Source organism: Vipera ursinii (genome assembly GCF_947247035.1).
Source record: "Vipera ursinii genome assembly, chromosome: 2".
Lineage (NCBI taxonomy): Eukaryota > Metazoa > Chordata > Lepidosauria > Squamata > Viperidae > Vipera > Vipera ursinii.
Genome location: NC_139513.1, coordinates 202,495,218 through 202,516,592, shown reverse-complemented (window position 1 = coordinate 202,516,592; position 21,375 = coordinate 202,495,218). Strand labels below are relative to the sequence as shown.

Below are 21,375 nucleotides of genomic sequence, written 5' to 3'. Positions count from 1 at the left end.
ACTAACCAGTGGTGATTAATTCAGCTTTATATTAACAATCATACATCTTTCAATCCAAAGTTTGGCAATGGCAGGACACAATGTACCATGTGAATGAATATTTCAATTTCTAATTTTCATTACCCACAGGAAGGTGAGTGTATCCAACTCTTTCCAGAGACTGAGGTATTCAATATATATGAAATAGAATTTGCCACTATTTTAACCTCATATTAAAAACAACACAAATTAGTTTTTGCATTCTTAAGATGACTTTTCACTGACTCACAAAAACAGAGCATTTGAGCTCATGTAAATAATGTCAATCTTGCAGTTCTTTGTAAGTTGATTATAAAATCAGTTACATTTTTATAGATCTTCAAGTCCCTAAAACTGTGGCATTTAAAAGGCATCAGTAGCATCAAGACTAAGCAAACCTGACAGCAGGTAGGAAGAAACATTGAATTGGAAAGAAATCCTTGCAGGGGGAAAAATCTGTTATAAGTTCTACAAAAGTAGAACTTAAAAAAGTACCATCAGAGCTCAACTGATCTAAAATAAAAACGACTGATTGAGAAATAATTTTGAAAAGATCCAGTTTCAATCCTCAAAAACAAAAACCAGATTTATCAAGTTTGCCCAAAGATATTCCAAAATTTAAGATTTTTATAGTAAAAACCCCCCAATATTTATGTCTGTGACATTAAGAACAGGCAAAGTACCAAGACTGGTCCCTGAAGAAACAAGGCTCCCAATAGCTTTGAAGTTGAGCCCACAGAAAGGCTGAAATTTATTGTGTTCAATCAATCAGTCAATTAAGGTGGACTTCATAAAATTCTAGCTCCAATTTTAGTCCCATAAGAACAACCATAGAGATTATTTGAGCTGAAAGAGAGTGACTAGTCCAAAATTATCTAATGAGCTTCTGTAGCAAAGTTTGAATGTGAACCTGGGTTTGCCAAATCCTTACCTGACATTTTAAGCACTGCACAAGCACTGACCCTGAAGTTGCTTAATCTAGCCAATAACCAAGGTAAAATAAAGACTTAAAATTCATAGAAATATAGGGTTAAAAGGGACCTTGGAGATCTTCTAGTCCAAATTCCTTGCCCAAGGGTTAAGGACTGAAAAATTTAGCTTTCCAAACAATAATTGAAAATGTTGTGGATGGTCTCATAACGTTATAAAACTATGAATGTATCCTATATATTCATTTGAAATAGTAAGAATGAATGTAAATTTATATTTATATTCATGGACACTAATCAAGGAGAGAAGCAACCTAGAACTAAGGACAAATTTCCTAACACAACAATTAACAGTGGAACAACTCGCTTCCAAAAGTTGTGGGTGCTCCAACACTGGAGGTTTTTAAAGAAGAGCTTGGACAGCCATTTGTCTGAAATGGTAGAGCTTCCTGCCTGAGCAGTGGGCTCTGTATTCTGTAAATAAATCTTACAATATGGATCATCCTCAGAAGTCAATTAATCATGCTTAGCTTATCACAAATATTTACGAATACTACTAGATCATCTGTCTTTATGAAGTTCATTTGCACCAAAACTGGAGATAATGTTAAATTTACCGATTGACAAAAAGTTCTAGAAATCCTTCTACTAACATAAAGGAATCATAACAATACCTAAACTACCGTATTTTCCGGTGTATAAGATGACTGGGCGTATAAGACGACCCCCCCAACTTTTGAGATGATTTTCAAGATTTTTCGTCTTATACGCCAGAAAATCAGCGAGCCCGGGAAGGCACGCCCTCCCCTCTCACTGTGGAGGAAGCAGAGCAGGCTGGCGTCTGGCGGGAGCCGGCAGGGCAGTCCTGCGCATACGCGCGCTCCCCGGCTCCTAAGGAGTCCTCGGGGAGCCATAGCAGGCGCCTCACGCTCTTCCCTCTTGAGGCAGGATCGGTGGAGCCATCCGGCGTCGGGCGGGAGCCGGCAGGGCAGTCCTGCGCACGGGCGCGCTCCCCGGCTCCTAAGGAGTCCTCGGGGAGCCATGGTAGGCGCCTCACGCTCTTCCCTCTTGAGGCAGGATCGGCGGAGCCATCTGGCGTCGGGCGGGAGCCAGCAGGGCAGTCCTGCGCACGTGCGCGCTCCCCGGCTGTTAAGGAGCACTCCTTAGCAGCCGGGGAGCGCGCGCGTGTGCAGGACTGCCCTGCCGGCTCCCGTCCGACGCTGGACGGCTCCGCCGTTGCTGCTTCAAGAGGGAAGAGCGTGAGGCGCCTGCCATGGCTCCCCGAGGACTCCTTAGGAGCCGGGGAGCGCGCATGTGCGCAGGACTGCCCTGCCAGCTCCCGCCAGACGCCACCCTGCCCTGCTTCCTCCACAGTGAGAGGGGAGGGCGTGCCTTCCCGGGCTCGCTGACTTGCAGCCAAGCCAGAGCCGAAAGGGGCTTTTCCTTCCACCCACCCTTTGGATAGATGCAAGAGCTCCCGGGGTCTTGCGTTTGCAAGGGGGAGGGGAAGGGGCTGAGAGGCTCTTGGGGGTGGGAAGGGAGAGTCATGTTGGAGGGGGGACTGGACTAAGGAGGCTTGAAGTTGCTTTGCAAGAACGGGGGCGCTCGATTGATTTATGTACTATTTTCCGGCGTATAAGACGACTGGGCGTATAAGACGACCCCCCAACTTTTGAGATGATTTTCATGGGTTAAAAAGTCGTCTTATACGCCAGAAAATACGGTAACAAACCTATAGCTCTCAAATTCATTATGACACCCAGGGAAATCAGTTCATAGAATATAACCAGACCGAATATCAAATTCATGTCAATTAAATGTGATGAGAAATGTTTTCCACGTATAGTGGTTTAACAAAAAATTCTGCCTTCCCTAACATGACCTGTGAACTTTTTCAGGATTTCTACTACTACTACTAGGCAAGAAGCTGTACAGTCAAATTAAAAAGAAAAGGAAATTGTGGCAGTTTGTATGCTTTGATATATAACATGGCCTAACTAACCAAGGAAATGACACACTATTATAACTTCTGGTTTAGAGTTAATAAACATGTCACTCTACATTTGGCGAAACCATTGTTAATCAGTACCCTCTCAAAAATGTCCAAGAAATAATAGGGATTTTCCGCATCCAAAAAAAGAATATTTGATGGATTCAGCCTGTTTTGAGTTTAAAGAGTCACATTAATTAAAAATCCAATACTACTAGAATGTTGATAAGGTTCCAAGGAATGAAATGTCAGAAAATAATCTAAATGGAAGTGAATGTGACATATGCAAAAAAAGGATTAAGAGAAAGTCAAATGTTCACTAGACTGAATTCATGCGTATAATCCTGCAAAGTATTCCAAATGTGGAATATAATTTTGGTAAGAGGAAATTGTGATCTAGAAATAAATTCGGATCTCTAATCTGTGTTCTGCTAGTTTGCATACTATTGAAGGAGGTTCAGGAATCTAGACTCGAAAGCGTTGTAGTTTTCAAACGAGAACCACCTCTAGTGCCTTTTTCAGATGAGGCTACCTGAGGCAGCTCAGCCCAAATATTTAGATTAGTTCTGGTTTCAGAAAAGATTTTTGATAATTAATGTTGATTACTGAAAGTGACGCTTTCTGTATTGATGTTTTGCTTTTATGCATAATTTAAATAACAAATTTTGATTATGCAATTGAACAAACTGCAAACATTTGTTAATAGTTGATAGCTGGTAGCCCGCTATTTGGTTAAAGTACACTGAAATGAACACGAAATATCATAACAAATATAGTTTCTCCGTTTAATGAAACCTGCCCTTTGCTCATACTTGCTTTCGGATTAATTCCTTTTTCTTATATGAACTCCTTCCTACCATCATTTTGTTTGTTTTATATTGTTGTATGTATGGCAAAGGGATGCGGTGACTCAGTGGGTTAGGACGCTGAGCTTGTCGATCAGAAGGTCGGCAGTTTGGTGGGTCGAATCCCGAGTGCCGCGTAACAGAGTGAGTGCCTGTTACTCGTCCCAGCTTCTGCCAACCTAGCAGTTCGAAAGCACGTAAAAATGCAAGTAGAAAAATAGGGACCACTACGGTGGGAAGGTAACAGCGTTCCGTGCGCCTTTGGCGTCTAGTCATGCTGGCCACATGACCACGGAGATGTCCTCGGACAAACGCTGGCTCTTCGGCTTTGAAACGGAGATGAGCACCGGCCCCTAGAGTCGGAAACGACTAGCACACATGTGCGGGGGAACCTTTACCTATGTATGGCAAATGTTATGTTAAAGAAATATGACTACTTGCTTCCCAAATCCTTTTTGCAATGATAGATCACATGATTTCCTTCCTTCCTTCCTTCTTTCCTTCCTTCCTTCCTTCCTTCCTTCCTTCCTTCCTTCCTTCCTTCCTTCCTTCCTTCCTTCCTTCCTTCCATTCCTCCCTCCCTCCCTCCCTGTGTTACAATTACTTCTCTTTGCCCAATGTTAAACCAAATCCGGAAGGTTTTAGCTAAAACACTTATGGTCTAAAAATGCCACTCCCTATAAAGAATACAGGCCACTTATGATGTAATTCTTGCATCATGACAAAGATCTGGAATGTCTAGTCATATTTTTCTTAAGTCACATGGATATCCAAATGGCGGATGTATAAATTCCAGTCATCCTTAGCATGTGAAGATGAAGGAGATCTTTTCCTTGGCTCACAGTAAGACAGGGAACATCTATCTAGGATTCCTGTAAAGGATTTTGCCAAGAGTGGTCTGCTTGCTGCTGGCCGTTTCTGTTTGCTGACTGAATGAGTAGCTTCTGTTTTTAGTGAGATGCAAAAACATGACAAAGTTGGCATTACACCAAGCTATATTGTGGGATTAAACAGGTATGTCAAATGTTGGTATTGAGAAAAGACTGCAGTTGATATAATTGGACTGCTGATACTAAATGCTATAATCCAGGGCTTTTCAACCTTTTCACCCATTGTACCACTTGTGGATATGGCAACATCCGAGTACCACCAGTCGCCTAGCAAGGTCTCAAAAACCTGATGACCAAAAAAAAAAAAGAAAGAAAAAGAAAAAAGTGATGAAATACAAGTAGTCCTTGAATTACAACAGTTTGCTTAGTGACTTAGTTACAATGGCACTGAAAATAGTGTTCCCCAAGACACACCTGCCTTCCCGCCCGGCGGCACTCTTCCTCCTGTCTGAGGTTTTCATTGTTGTGAGCATTTCTGTTGAGGATTGGCAGCGGGGGTGTCGGTGGGTGTTTGGTTTTTATTCCCCCCGTCTGCTGGGTGGTTGCAGCAGGTTTTGGTCACTTCACATGACCCTGGGACACAGTGACCATCATAAATATGAATCAGTTGCCAAACATCTGAATGTAAATCACAAGACCCTGGAGGTGCTGATCGGCACTTCTTCTGGGCTCAGCAGAAGCTCCAGGATAAGTGCCGAGTTCCAGCTGGAGCCTGGTGCTGATCCTGGCGCTTCCAGTGAGCCCTGAGCCCCGAAGAAGCGCTGATCCTGGCGCTTCCGCTGAGCCCTGACAGCCCTGCAGTTCCAGCCATCTCTCGCTCAGGCTTGTGCGGTGCTGCCATTTCCCTCCCCCGCAACTTTTCTAGGATGTACCACAGGTGGTACCCGTACCACTGGTTGAAAAGCCCTGCTATAATCAGTGTATTGGGATATTTCATTGATATCCATGGTAAACACGCCAAATTATTTTTGCAGATGAGAGGGCAAAGGAATTTGAAGCAAAGAAATGACAGTATAAAGAATTCTGTCTGTGCCAGCCTCTTCCAACCTAATGTAATTTTAGGACTATTTTTCATAATGCTGAATACTATGAGGGAAATTTGGGAACTATAATGGAAATTCTTTTGAAACTTGCCAGACACATAGTTATGTGGATTTGCCTTCATGGAGGTTGGTTCACTAGGGCCAATTGTGATGGAATCTCTGAGACATTACATCTCTAGCTTCTTTGAAATAAACCTAATGGAGTACATCTGCTCTGCTACTAAATTTTGCTAAGGTTGAATTGGAGTGTTGGGGCTGTACATTTATTTGGAGTTTTTGCAACCAGGCACTAACTTAAGATTTAACAGTTCTACCATACCATTGCTCAGTTTTCATCCTAGGTTAAATCTTAAGGCTTATATGATGGTAATAAAAGAACTAATTCTGGGAAAAATGATTTACAGAAATATATTGCAAAGAGATTTGGTAGCCAAACAAGGACTAGGAATACATCCTTATGCAAGATTTGTTAGACTGTTTTAGGGCAAAAAGTCTGAGCATCAAACAATCAACATTAACCTTCAATAGAATTGTTTTTAAAAGTATCAAACGAATTTCCATTAGAGACCATGACGTTTCCTAACCAAATTAATAAAGCTGAAGCTTCAGATTTCGGCAATAAATTTTTGAATACTACAAAATATTTTGAGCCTTGATGTCTCTCTTTGAAACATACAACCAGTAGTGGTTGGCAAAACCTTTCTGGTTGAATTTCTTCCTTAATTTTATTTGCAATATTTTCCTTAGGTTCTTGGCTCTTTTTAAAAAAATCTTCCTCCTTTAGCAACAGACTTTCACCTGCCCGCCTACTTACTGTCTTGCTTCCTTCTTTTCTACGATTGGTATATATCTATATCTATCTATATCTATATCTATATCTATATCTATATCTATATCTATATCTATATCTATCTATCTATCTATCTATCTATCTATCTATCTATCTATCTATCTATCTATCTATCTATCTATCTACAATCAGAAATATACTGTTAAGATGACATTTCCTCCTGTTAGAGATAGTGACTAGAGTGGATTGTACTACAATTGAATGCAAATGGGAATATTTTTATTTGCCATCGCCAACACCGAGTTTGAATCGCTTTTCTCTCTAGAGGCTTTTCATAAAGTTGGTGTCATAAACACATTATTAACCATGGTTACTGTTAATGCTAGTTTAGCACTCAGAATGGACTATTTGGCAATGATGTTTTGCTGACTTGAAAACAGAGGCCAGCAGGCTTTTTCTGCCTGAGGGCTGCTGGGTGTAGAGTTAGTGATGTCATAATGTCACTGAAGTGGGTGGGACCAAGTCACCCAAGTCTGCATGTGTGGGAGATAAAAGGGTTTATGCAGGGGTGGCAAAGGGGAGCCTTAAGCCGTGACATACATCAATGAAGGAGAATATTTGTAGCTCAGGGTTGAAATGAGGGGTCCTTTGTGCTCTCTGAGTTTGCTTGCCTGCTCTTTGATGATGTTACCTAGTTAGGGTAATGAAACGTCTGCAAGAAAACAAGCAAGCTCAGAGAGCCCCAAGGGCCACTCATGGCATATATGTATATCTGTTTTATATTTTCTTCCCCATTTTCCTCATATAACTAATCAAGGAATAGTGTGGGGCTGTGCCGTGATGAACCAGCTCTCCTTACAGCCCTGAGGCCATCGGGTTTGTTGCAGAAAAATGTATATTTTGGTATGCTGTTGACCATGTGTCTAAATGTTGTGACACATCAAAGATGTGGTGGTGGTGGTGGTGGTAGTGGTCTGTTAAGAACACTTTCCAGACAGGGTGCTTTGGTTATGTTTCAAAACCAGTCATTGCAGTGCTTTTTTTGTAAAAGAAAAAGGTGCCGGAACTCACACATGTCATACAACCTGCCTTGCCTACCCTACAAGGTTTCATCCAAAAAAGGTGCCGTTCTATGACAAAAAAAGCCCTGAGTCATTGTATTATCAGGAAATAAGCTCACACGATTCACGCTTATCAAGTAGTTATGCCAATGAGAAGGCTGTAAAGCAATAAAAACGAAACAGGTTGTGAAAAATACTTCATAGCAGCAGCACATTTGATGGATTCATTGCAGCTGTCATTGAGATGGCTTTTTCAGAGTGTGCCATCACACTTCTTTCTTCCTGTGTTGTAATGTTTAATGGAGACTATTGCATCGCATTTGCTTTTACTACAATAGGAGGTGTTTTAAAACTAGGTCTCTCAACCATTTGAAATAAAGCTGTTTGAATATATAGAGTCCCAGATTGGAACCAGAAAAGTCTTCGTTTATATTACGTTTGATCGAAAAGTGTCCCTTCATTTGGGACAATCTTCAGGATAATGATACCTTTATAGTGGGTAAAACCTAGAGTCCTTTAGAAATGGAGCAGTATGTAAGTTTCATAAATAAATAAATGTGTGTTTAACTGGGAAAAAAATTGCTGAGTGGTGCTGGAGTAAAACAAGATGACTTCTTCCATAAGGGTGATAGTATCATCTGGGCTTGCCTGAACAAATCATTTTCATCATAGTTGGCCATTATAGTAATGATGAAACCTTAAAAACATGTCCCCAAGATATTTTGCTGTCTCTTTCCTTCCCATGTCTTTTTCCTTCGATGATGTCTCTTTTGTATTTCCATGGTTGCACAAGCTGTTTTGGGAACCCTTGTGTGAGGCATAAATGCTCTAAATAAATACCTTAAGTTTAATAAATTAAATACAGTCATCTCAGCCGGGAAGAGTTTACTAAATTTAGTTTGATGGCACTATTTACTTAATTAAAGGCTGTGTAATTTGGAACATGCAAAATGTTTTGCAACCATTTCCAGATGATTTTGTGAAACATCACATTTCAAGCATGAAGCCGCTTTTTGCTTGAAAAATACTAATTTTGCACTCAAAATGGGACGTCACAAAATTTCACACTTCAAATAGGTCAAAATGAAATGTTTCACATACTCCTAATTTTAATTCTTGCATTTTGTTCTTGGTTTTTTAAAAAAGTAGTCACATCTTAAGGGACGCGGTTAGGACGCTGAGCTTGTTGATCAGAAGATCGGCAGTTTGGCGGATCGAATCCCGAGTGCCGCGTAACAGAGTGAGCGCCTGTTACTCGTCTCAGCTTCTGCCAACCTAGCAGTTCGAAAGCACGTAAAAATGCAAGTAGAAAAATAGGGACCACTATGGTGGGAAGGTAACAGCGTTCTGTGCGCCTTTGGCGTCTAGTCATGCCGGCCACATGACCACGGAGACGTCTTTGGACAAGCACTGGCTCTTCGGCTTTGAAACAGAGATGAGCACCGGCCCCTAGAGTTGGAAATGACTAACACACATGTGCGGGGGAACCTTTACCTTTACCTTTACCTTTAGTCACATCTTATAATGAAAAGAGCTGCACAGAACCTTAGCACCTGAAATACATTATGGTGATCATACCTTTGACTGTTTATTATTTACAAAGTTTTGGATTTAAAACAAGGGAACTGTAACAGACACCATGAAGAATTTTCTTTTACAGCCTCTATTTAAATTTTTCCGGCTTTCTTTAAGAGTTATGTGTGCAGATGTTCAAAATGTTTATAAATCTATTTGAAAAGACTAGTCTCTTCACAACTATTTTTCCTACCTTCTCTTACAGCTTTGAGACCTATGACAAGGTTTCTGGGTTTTTGAACATATGCTGCACTAAAATTTGGGCAGCAATTCTATTAAGATATCTGAATTAACATTAAGTTTTGAGGTTTCTGAATTTAGTAATATAGCTGAAAGGAAAAAAAAGCAGAAGTCTAGGAAGTTTGTCTCAGAAAGTCTCCTTAAAATGAGAAAGTGGAAAATTCCATTCACTTCTGTAGAGTTTCAAGAGAAATGTACTATGTCCATTTTAACGTGTGCGTAGAATGTAATGAAAGCGTTCTAATCATCTGTTATTTGTTTGTTGCCATAAATGATTTGCACTTAAACTTAATTTTGTTTTCTCCTCTTCTCTTAATATTCTCTCCTGTTTCATAGCAATGCAAGACTGGAATGTACTACACCGTTAGATGCCACAGGGGATATGGGCAGCCATGATATTCTGGAAAAAGAGGGACATGAAAACCTGAGCCAGGACCTCCTCAATGGCACGACTGGTGGCAACGTGGAGGCTGCGCGGAGGCTGGCAAAGCGCCTCTATCATCTGGATAGGTTCAAACGATCTGACGTGGCAAAGCATTTGGGGAAAAAGTGTGTGTTCCAATTTTTTGCCTTTAACATCGAATGCTTAGAATGTTATGAGAATGCATCTGAGTTGATTTCCTAATAACCTGATCTATGCTTTTTCTTTTTCTGTTGAAGCAATGAGTTTAGTAAGCTGGTAGCTGAAGAATACCTCAAGTTCTTTGATTTCACGGGCATGTCTTTGGATTACTCTCTCAGGTAAGAAGCCATCTTCCCCAGGTATTTTCATGTATCATTTCTCATCCAAGTAAAATGCTATACTTAAGTTATGTGTGTCTAGATGCTGCGTAAACTAGTGCTAAACCTGTGCATCCACTTCATTTGCATACATTTAACCAGAATATAATTAGGTCCATTTTAAGCCTTTTAAATGCCTGGGAGCAGAATTCTCATTTCAGGTGCCATTGCTTTGGCTACTTCATAAATTCATTCATTCATTCCTATCACACTATGTGTGTGTACATATATATATACACACAAACACACACATATACATATACATACATATACATACATACACATACATATATACATACATATACATATACATACATACATACATATATATATATATATATAGTAGGGACGTGGTGGCTCAGTGGGTTAGGACGCTGAGCTTGTCGATCAGAAGGTCGGCAGTTTGGCGGGTCGAATCCCAACCTAGCAGTTCGAAAGCACGTAAAAATGCAAGTAGAAAAATAGGGGCCACTACAGTGGGAAGGTAACAGCGCTCCGTGCGCCGGCCACATGATCACAGAGACATCCTCAGACAAGCGCTGGCTCTTCGGCTTTGAAATGGAGATGAGCACCGGCCCCTAGAGTTGGAAATGACAAGCACACGTGTGCGGGGGAACCTTTACCTTACACACACACACACACACACACACACACACACACAAATTTCTAGCTTAGGGTAAAAAAAAATCATTCATTTTATTTATTTCAATGTTTCCCACTCATGGCAACTTTAAGTTGTGTTGGCTTCCACTCCAGAATTCCCCAGTTCTGGGAGTTGACATCCACATATGTTAAAGTTTCCTATGTTGGGGAACACTGATTTATTCATTTATCAAATATGTACTGATTAGCCACCTAGCTCAATATATGGCTCTGGGTGGCTCTCAAACAGTTGAAAATAGCAAAACGCTACAACAATTTAAAGCCATAAACACTAAAACTACAAAAATCATAAAATTCATAGTCATGGTGAGAAGTAATTGGAATCATTTCTGGGAAAGACTCAACTTACTGAGCTAATTCAATTTTGTAGTTTAAATGCTAGTTTTATTGCTTAGCTTGAACAATAATGATCCATCTGACAGTCTCGTGCACTGAACCGTGTTTTGGGAGCCATCAGAGGAAATTGTTCTTATTATCTTTTCCTATGAAGGATTCTACAGATAATTCAATGCCTGTATTCCATTTAAAGTCTGCAATCAAGTGGTCTATGATTTTTTTTAGTATTACTTTGATTCAAAGTGAATTCTAGCAGATAAAGAGATCCATTTCTTCTCCTCCCCCTCCATTTTCTGAATTATTTTAAATCTTGCAACTGTCCAGGCAGAAGTATTTCTCATCTCTTGTTACTAGATCATTCGAACTGGAGATACCAAAAATTATAGGAGAGACCTTCAATATACAATTGCACCTGTTTTTACCACAAAGTTCTATTTTCTCCTGTTACATCCAGGAGAGAAATGAATGGGACATGGGCCTTGGAAAGCAGCCGTCAGAGTTGAATTGGAGTAGGATTTGGTCGGATGTGGTCCTGCCTCCGCATGTGCCTTCTTTAAAATAGCCACAAATTAGGGTGGACCTTCTGTGTAATTTGTATTTATTTTAAATGGTTTTGTGAAAAAGTTTATTGTGCAGTTGTATGAGTTAGTGGCAGGAGAAAGAACAAGCAGTAACAGCAGGGCTGCGAAAGCTGAAAAGCGATGACAGCTGCATCTTTTTTTAAAAAAAACCATTACTGCTGTAGGTTGATAGATTTGAAGGCATGTTTTTTGCAGGATGCACGCTCTCTGCTGGAAGACACATTTAAAGTAAGCCCAGTGCCTAAGGAATCCTCTATCAACATAGAGATTTCATTTAATCATGTTTAAGAAAATAGCTAATCCTATCTCTCCTTTTTCCCTCTTGTTTTCCTCCAATCCCTTAGTCCTAGGAATTATAGCAAAGGTTACTGTATGTTTGCTATACCTACAGATAATTCTAGCAAGTATTTGCTAGCATAAACTAGCAAATATTTCATAGATTGGCAGTAGATTTTAAAGAATCTTAAAATGTATACCTCATCTTTCTTTTAAGTAGGATTAGTAGCTAATTAGTAGGGTTTTGTATTGTAACATACTCAGTAGTAACTGCAACAATACATACATGGGATGATACGATACATGCTTCATTCAAGCTATCTTCAATTCTGAAAAAGTTACCCTTAATTCATAACTTTGGAATAGGAATAATTTGACATTGCTTTTTCCACTTTTAAATTCCTTTTTAGGACATTTTTTAAAGCCTTTTCTCTCATCGGAGAAACTCAGGAAAGAGAGAGAGTTCTAGTTCATTTCTCCAGCCGATACCTCCAATGCAACCCCAGTGCTATTTCCACACAAGGTAACGATCCTTTTTCAGTTTTAAGATAGGTTTGCTTTATTGTCACTTTTACTCTGGCAGACTTCACGGTGACAATTGTAATATTATAAACACACTAGACCAGGGCTTTTCAACCTTTTCACAGATTTATTTTATTTATTTTATTTTTAATTCCATTTATATCCCGCCCTTCTCCGAAGACTCAGGGCGGCTTACAAGCTTAGCAGTAGCCTTCATTCTATGTATATGCCTGCTTATTAGGGCTTTCACACACACCCAAGCGGCATTATTACAAAGTCAGCTTAATTGCTGATTGTACCACTTTTAGGACATGACAATATTTGAATACCACCAGTGCTTAGCAAGGTGTCAGAAACATGATGACTAAAGAAAAAAGGGGGATTTTGGGTTTTACTGATTAGATTCATTTGTTGTTATAGAAATGGCTAGTTTATAATATTATAGAAAAGTAAAATGCCTCCTTCTACTGCAACAGAGGAAATCTGTTCTTTTTTTTCTTCTCCCCCTTTCCCCCCTTTTTCCTCCCCACTGTGTCCTACTATTTGCTTTTGTATTTTTGTATTTTATTCTATAATCTAATAAACTATTACAAACTGTAGAAAAAAAGTACCAGTTTTAATTTCTTCGGTGGCTGTTCCTTTGCTGAATCACTTTCTCTTTGCACGGACAAATGTATGATGAATTTATCCATGTTGATTAATATGCACCACTACCAGCTAGTTCAGGAATCTTCAAACTTGGCACTTTTAAGACTTGTGGACTTCAACTCCCAGAATTCCTCAGTCCTCATGGCTGGTTGAGGAATTCTGGGAGTTGAAGTCCACAGGTCTTAAAGGTTTCTAAGTTTGTAGACTCCTGAGCTAGCTGGTTGGCCCTTCTGAACTCTTCCACGGTCTAGTAAGAATGAACACACACACACACACACACACCAATCCCTTCCATGTACCCTTAAAACACACTAATCAAGTGCAAAGCAAGAAAATAAAGAAACACAAACTCCATTTTTTTTCTCTTTAAGCTGCCTCAGGCGTGTCACTTGTCACAATGTTGCATCCGGACAGAAAGGCTCCGCAGTTGCAGAAAAGCTTTAGCTTTAAATTAAGCCAGGTTACCTTCAAAGAAAACTTTCTAAAAGCCACAGACAAACTCAATTAAAGGGGGTAAAAACTAATTACATTTGTTTAAAGGGATTAAACCTTTCCTGTTGTCTTTTTTCCCCTTCCCCCATCCAAACCACGTTCTTTTATAGCTTCTCCTCTCTTCCCCCCCTTTTTCTTCAGTTCACTTCCAGCTCTGAGCTGCTTCTGGAAGCGCCAATCAGCTAGACCCAATCAGCTGATCAGGAGCCCTGCCAACTCCTAGGGCTTCTGCCGAGCCCCGACAGTCCTGCAGCTGCCTCTCCCTCTCCCTCTCCCTCATTCCCCTCCCCTGCTACCCTTGGCTAGCAATCGCGTACCACCTGCCATGTGGCAAAGTACCCCAAGTGGTACACGTACCACCGGTTGAAAAGCCCTGCACTAGACCAACCCAGAAATCCAAGATAAGCCTTCCCCAACCCAAGATGTCTATAAACCCAAGCTAGCTGAATGAAAATGCAATCCAGTCGGTTATAAAATATTTATGGCTATCATTTGTTTTTGGAATTGAGTATTCACTGAGTTTGTTGCTGAATCACTAGACTCCTTTTCAGGTATTTGCATAAAGAGCATCTTTCACCGAGGCTGTCCATCGTTTATTGCCCGATTTAAGGAGGCAAGCATGATGGGTGGGAATCACTATTATGATGTGCTTGTAAGATTTTCCTCCTTGTATAGCTTTAATTACACAAATCTACCCAAACATTTTGGAGGCCACACTGAATCGATTCAGCAAAGCAGATCTTGTTTTCTTTTTTCTTATGTTTTATTTAAAGCAAATGTGTGCACGCACACGCGCAAACATTGCTGTGAATGTTTCATAATTTGAAATTGACCTTGTGGAAAGCTTATTGAGATGAGAGGGAAAAACAGAGGCCACCCCAAAGGTGCTTTTTCAAAAGGCAACTGGACTTTCTTTTGGTTTTTTTTTAATATATATATAATATTTTATTGATTTGCTCATTTTACAATTGGATATTTAAAAAGCAACGTGATGACTGGGTTAATCGATAGTTCAATAGTGTATGTAAATCTTTAGTATAAATCTCATGTTACAACATCAAATATTTCCTCTCTTTTTCCATTAATATCTGTCACCTCATATTGGGCTAGTACAATTCTTATTGTTATCAACTAAATAAAAACATCTTTGTTATAGTTATCATTAATTTTTAGCTTATACATATCTTAATTGCGTTTGCACTTAATCCTTATATACAATCAATGTCCTGTTATTGTTTTGTTTTTCAGGCTTTAATTTCCCATCAATGTTCAAAGTAACACTATTATTTATGATTTCCAAGTATTTTATGTTTAGGTGACCAAAAGTTTCCCTTATCTCAACTTTTTCCTTGTCCCCTTTTCATACCAAAGTCTAATATTCTGGTTACATATCTATTTTGTGCCATATTCAACCATCTAATTGATAATACAGTATCTCCTCTAATAAATCAAAACCATTATAGGTGTTGTTTGGGTTAACCAATAATTCAGTAATATACATAAATTTTTAGTTTGTCTAATATTAGAACATCAAATATTTCCTCTCTCTTTCCAATAATATCTGTTATGTCATTTTGGGCAAACACAATTCTTATTTTTACCAACTAAACAGAAACATCTTTATTACATTTATCGATAATTTTTAGCCTATATATATCTTAATTGCGTTTGCACTTAATATCCTTGTATGACCAAAGCCCTGTTATTGCTTTTTTTTATTCCCCAAACTTTAATTTCTTTGTTTTTTCTTGAAGATGTTCTGCTTCTCATCCAAGAAGCTTCTTCAGTTCTGACTGAGTTCTGACCGAGTATGAACTAAAGAAGCTTTGTGGATAAGAAACGAAACGTCTTGAAGGGAAAACGAAGAAATCCAGTTGCCTTTGGGACAATCGTGACTGAGAATCTCCTTAGACAAAAACAGAGAACATGAACGATTGTAATCAAGTACACATATATAAAGCACACTCAAGCTGGTAGCTTCATAAACATAACGTGGAAACAGCAAAGGAGAATTGGGAAGATGTCCGAGACAAATTCCCGACAGAAGTGTCCATGGAGGCTGCATAAAAGGGTCCGATATGACAAAAATATTATACCACCCAATGCAAACCCTGCACATATTTTCTGTATGCATCATGACATTAGCTAAAGTCTAATTGGTCTCACAGGAAATGGTTTCAATTAGACGGAGTCTGGCTAAATCTGCTGGTTTAACAGGATTGCAGGCTCAATTGCAAAAAGTAAAACAGAATCAACCAGGATCAAATTCTGCAGCTGAGCTACCTCAAGGTATAAACACCTCTCCGGTGGTTCTTCAAAACATGACTTTTACGCTAGTTCTCCACTGATAAACCAAATCAGGCTGGCCTCCTCTCTCTACCAGTGATTTAATTTCATGAGATAGCTCTTTCTTGATTAATGCCATGTATGACTTTATAAGGAAAGCGCTTTGGAGAGTGTTAATTAAGCTGCAGGGGGTTCCAGCTTAATTGGCGTCGTTCTTAAACAGACGGGAAAAGTGGGATGTGTGATTTTCTTTTTTCCTGTGTAGCTTTCTATATGTCATGCTTTGGGTGTTTTTAATCCTACAGATGGAGTCCATTGCCTCACGTGTGCAGTGATGCTGCTTAACACTGACCTTCACGGCCATGTGAGTATTGTGCAAACTTAGCAAACCACTCCTCAAAACTACAGGATGCTCTTCTCATGCATATCTGGGGTTTCTGTGCTCAGTGGGCCCAGACATTGCAGGCTTGCTTGGTTTCTAACCGCTTCATAGAGTTGTGAAGTCATCTATGCAGAGGCAGAAAGTGTGTATATATATATATATATATATATATATATATATATATATATATATATATATATATATATATATATATATATATATATATATATATATATATATATATATATATAAAGGCAAGTATTTGTAGTTCAGAATGCCCTCCATGGGGAGGGAAACAAGTTACAATGCCAAATAGCCTGTAAAAAAAGTGCAGATAAACAGTGCGCTTAGCAAAGATGGAAAAAAAACCATTTGGCAAAGTCAGGGAAACATCTGGATTTCCCTCCACAGAATGGATTCCAGAAAACTGTGCAGCAAAAGATTTGGGATTGGGTCTCCTTGATTACCTGATTTCCTTAATTTGGTTTGCGCTGGTCAGCGACTTGCAACTCCTGTGAAGGACCTCCGGCAGGTCCTAGAAGGGATGGAAGTAGTGTAGTCATCCTGGTCCTCCTTGATTTCTCAGTGGCTCTTGATATTGCAAATCAGGTAACCTGAGCTGGCGAGGCATTGCGTTGGGAGGCACCCTCCTACCTCCAAGGCTGTTTCCAGTAAGAAGGGAAAAATGGGGTGCCACAGGACTTGACTCTTCTTGGGCTGCTCAAACTGTCAAGGTATTTTCCTAGTACCTAAATGTTATGTGGATCTGGATTAGGAAGAATCAACCCAGCCAACCAGGACTGAGGTGGCTGTTGGTTTTAACATCCTCAGGATCTGGTGTTTTGATCTCTTTAACTCTGGTTGGGATGACACCCATTCAGAATTGGCAAGCAGTCTGGGGGTTCCCTTGGACTCTTGGGTCCTGCTCAAAGGGCAAGTGGCAGCCATAGCCAGGAAGGCCTTTGCAGAAATGCATATTTTGCACCAATTGTGCCCTTTCCTAGATCAGGAGGCACAGTTCATGGTTTACTTATGCCTTAGTCACCTCCCAGTTGAGTTGTTGAAATCCACTCTATAGGACACTGCCCTTAACAAGCATTCAGAAGCTGCAACTGGTTCATAATGCAGCAACACAGTTAGTGATGGATATACCTTAATATGCCCATCTACTATTTCTGCAGAGTGAGCTGCACTGGCTCTCAGTAGGCTTCTGGATGCAATACAGTTCACACAACAGTGGCGTTAATACCATATATTAAATGAGATCAGGTGACCTGTAGGACTATATCCCCAATGGTTTCTTACTCGTCCTACTAAATCTGGCAGGGTGGGCATGCTGTGGACCCCTTTATTGAAGCAGTATCACTGGTGGGATTTCAAAAATGACACCTTTTCTGTCCTGATGACTGACTTATGGAAGAGTCTGCTTCAGAGATACGGATGACCTGAGACTCTTGGTCTTCAGGAAAATGGTAAATATGAGGGATCCTTGGTGATTTCTGAGCTTGGTTGTTTTCTTGCAGATCCTTCATTACCCAAACTAGGTGGCATCGTAAGTAATGGTAGGGAGCGGGGTTTGCTCTCATTTTATATTCTGAAATTGGTAAAGAATTGGCTTTTATCCCAAGCCCTGGAGCCAAGATGTTGACAGAGCTGACACAGAATGATTGGTGAAGGGACGTGTTTTTTTTATGACACAACATAATGTATTTTACTGTAGTCCACCCTTGGTAACTTTAAAAGTTACCAAGAATTCTGGGAGTTGAAGTCCACAAGTCTTAAAGTTGCCAAAGTTGGACACCCCTGCTTTAGGGTAGTGTGTTTATATTTTTACACTGTACACTTATATTTTGTAGCTCCTTTCATTAGATGGGCAGCTATATCAATTTGTTTAATATATGAATATGCTTCCTTCATGTCGGCCAGTCTTTCTTCAGACTCCAAATGCAGGGCTGTCACAGACATCAAGAGACACTATATATAGATGGCTATTTTTCAGAGACTCGCCGGCAATATTGTAGAGCTATTTGTGTCCAAGAAACAAATGGTCATGTTTTTCTCCTAGCTTGCTGAATGTTCTGTTAAAACTAGTTGTATATAGTGCGTTTAGCTATACCCTGGAAAAGTTGTGATGAATTTATAGAAACAAGATTTACATTCCCACGCAGATGTTCCAAAGTCCTATTATGATTTTTCTTGATACCTCTCAGATGCTTATCCCTCACCATCTTCTAACGGTTTTTGAAGATCGCTTTCAAAACCATCTGTTCTCTGTTATCTTAAAACAGGACGTTCTATTAAAATCAGAACATTCAGATGCATTCAAAAAACTCAGAGAAAACCCAGATGAAGGAACATCCCTTCCATACATTTTTTTTTAGCAAATTGAAGTTTCAGTTTTTTGGCGAATAAGGTCACATTTATAATTTTAGTTTTGTACATCTTCCAGTTTTAAAGGCTTTTTAAAACCAAATTTTGTACTAAACAATTTAATTGAAGATTGCATATTGATTTATTGAAAAATTGGATGTAAGCTGAGGACTACCTGTAAACAATTTTACTTTTTTAAAAAGAATCTGAAGTAGGCTTCCATATTAATAAAATGAGATCAAGGGTATGGATCGTATGCTGCAGTACATACAATGTCCTCCAACATGTATGGAGGGAAGACCTCATGCTGGAAAGAGAAAATGCTGTTGGCATGGCCCGATACTAGGCAAAAGTCATTTAGTTTTCATCCTATTTATTCTACATATTGTTACACGTGCTACATTTCAAAGGCCTATTTTATATCTATTTTATCTGCTCAGTGTTGAATGTTGTAGGTCTATAATTTGTAGGTGCTTCTGACACGAATAAAGAAGGGGCTTGAATGATGGGAGTACATATCTAGATAAATCCCTTGGTTTCTACTTTAATCAGAATTTGGAGCCGGTGTGCTGAAAGAGGAAAATAACTAGGTTTATTTGTACAGAGGGAAGAATGACTGTTCATTCTTAGAAAAGGAGTGATTCATTCTCTCCTCTGTATCTCTTAGCGGCTACTAAAATTAATCTCCAGTGTTTTTAAAGACAGGAATGGGAAAAATAAAAAAACAATCTTTTTTCTTCTTCTTTTAAAAAAGAGAATTTCTGGGTTTGCCTGGAGAGATATTTTTAAGCCCAGAATTTTCTGTGCAGTTTTATCAACTTCAGGCTGTTGTTTTGCCAAATAGTTTCCATTTGTGTCTCTGGCAACACCTTAATATTCTAGGCACGCAAACCAGTTTCTTAAAGAACTTTGAGAATCTTGACGGAAAAGTCTGTGCGGCTGCCATTATCCTTGCTGGAGAGTTTACTCACTGTTCTCCTCTCTCCTCCATGTGATTGATTATGTGCTACCCTAACCCTAACACACACACCCTCATGTGTCTGCATATTGGGCATTCAGCAGCTGGCCCACATTTATTTCTGTTTGCAGCATCCCATGGTCATGTGACTGCATTTACGATATGTTTGCCAAAACCTGACATTTACTTCTGGTTTTCAGCAAAAGTGGCCCATAGTGAATAATTGGTTCACTTAATGACTGCTGCAAAAAATGCCATAAAACCAAGTTGGTCACACGTGCATGACCTGCTTTGTGACTGTCACGACTTATGACTCTTATGGGCAGATTCCCTTACGGATGTAAGTTGAGGACTTATTTGTACATAGATTTTTTTTTTCTCCCTGAGGATTTTCCTGTCCTTCACCTGGTCTTTCACCACTACCCTTCAAGTATTGCTTTGTATTTTGTGGTTGATTCATGCAGATTTATGAAACAATGCTCCCAATGTTGCATTTGTTGCTGTTCACAATTTGGTTCTTAATTGAGGGGTAAAGGAAGTTATTTATAATGGTTTAATATAAGGTTTTTTAAAACTACAGTCAGGTTCCTTTCGTTGGTTTGTATTCATATCTCTACATCCTGTATATTTCAGAACATTGGCAAAAAGATGTCCTGTCAAGAATTCATTGCCAACCTTCAAGGAATGAACGAGGGTGCAGATTTCCCAAGAGAACTTCTGAAGGTGAGGTTCTCTTATTTCTTATTATTGGAATACAGCCTCAACTCTACCTCTGCTGGCTAACTGGAAGAGATTGCTGTCAAACTGACTAAATTGCCTGTCATTTTGTGTCTCATGTTGGGTTCCCCCCCCCCACAATGATGTGGAGACCCTAGTTTCAAAGAGCTATTTAACTTTACTATTGTTCCAGAATAAAGGAACTTATAAAGGATTTTCTCTTAAAGCAAATATTCTCAAATTCTGTGCTGAAGAAGAGTTAAAGTTAGATTCACCTACCTCTTCTTGGCAGTGGTAGACCAGGAAAGGACTGTTCTGTTTCAGCCTACGACCGGCCCTGTTTGTGTGTCAGGGACAACCCCTTTTTCCTTTTTACAGTCAATAGGCTAGAAAAACCCAACCCAAATTTATTTACAGTTCAAACAAAAAAGCAACAGAATATTTCCTTCAATAAATGAATCAAAAATTAAACAAGAGTCAACAAACAAGAGTTAAACAGAAGTAGCAAGAACAGACCAGGATTCTCTTAGAATGTCTCCAAACAGTTGCCTTCAGCAACCAGCCCCGCCCACACCTTCCCCTTTTATTATCAGTCCCAAGGTGTGGCTTCTCACTGCCTTCTCCTCCCCCTGAGTTGATTTTCTCTGCTCTGCTCTCCTGGATTGCCTTCTGCTTCTAGCATCTCTGAACAGACTCAGCTGTGACTCTTCTGAGTCTGACACCTCATACTCACACAGCTGAGCCTCATGAGGAACATGACTGTAGGGGCCAGGCTGAGAGTCCTGCAGTGCATCAGAGCCTCCCTCTGACACCAAAGGCTCTCCAAACCCCTCCTCCTCCTCCTCCTCAGATTCATTGGACTCAGCTTCTGGGAGCACAGGCTGACACTGAATCACAACAAGGACCATAACCTTGTAGGTTTTCCTGCCAGTATTTGCCTTAAGTAGGAATGCACCAACATTCGCTGATGAGATCAGTACTGT

General features: G+C 39.8%; 1 protein-coding gene across 2 annotated transcripts in view; it reads left to right on the top strand.

The window, feature by feature from the left end:
- Positions 1-21,375, top strand: part of PSD3 (pleckstrin and Sec7 domain containing 3) — a 157,377-nt gene that overhangs the window by 36,269 nt on the left and 99,733 nt on the right. For both annotated transcript variants that reach the window (XM_083352860.1, XM_083352861.1), the window contains 5 exons: positions 9,718-9,930; positions 10,042-10,122; positions 12,428-12,540; positions 16,271-16,329; positions 20,309-20,398. In XM_083352860.1, coding sequence (XP_083208986.1) covers positions 9,718-9,930; positions 10,042-10,122; positions 12,428-12,540; positions 16,271-16,329; positions 20,309-20,398 — 556 coding nt within the window. The remainder of the gene's footprint in view (positions 1-9,717; positions 9,931-10,041; positions 10,123-12,427; positions 12,541-16,270; positions 16,330-20,308; positions 20,399-21,375) is intronic.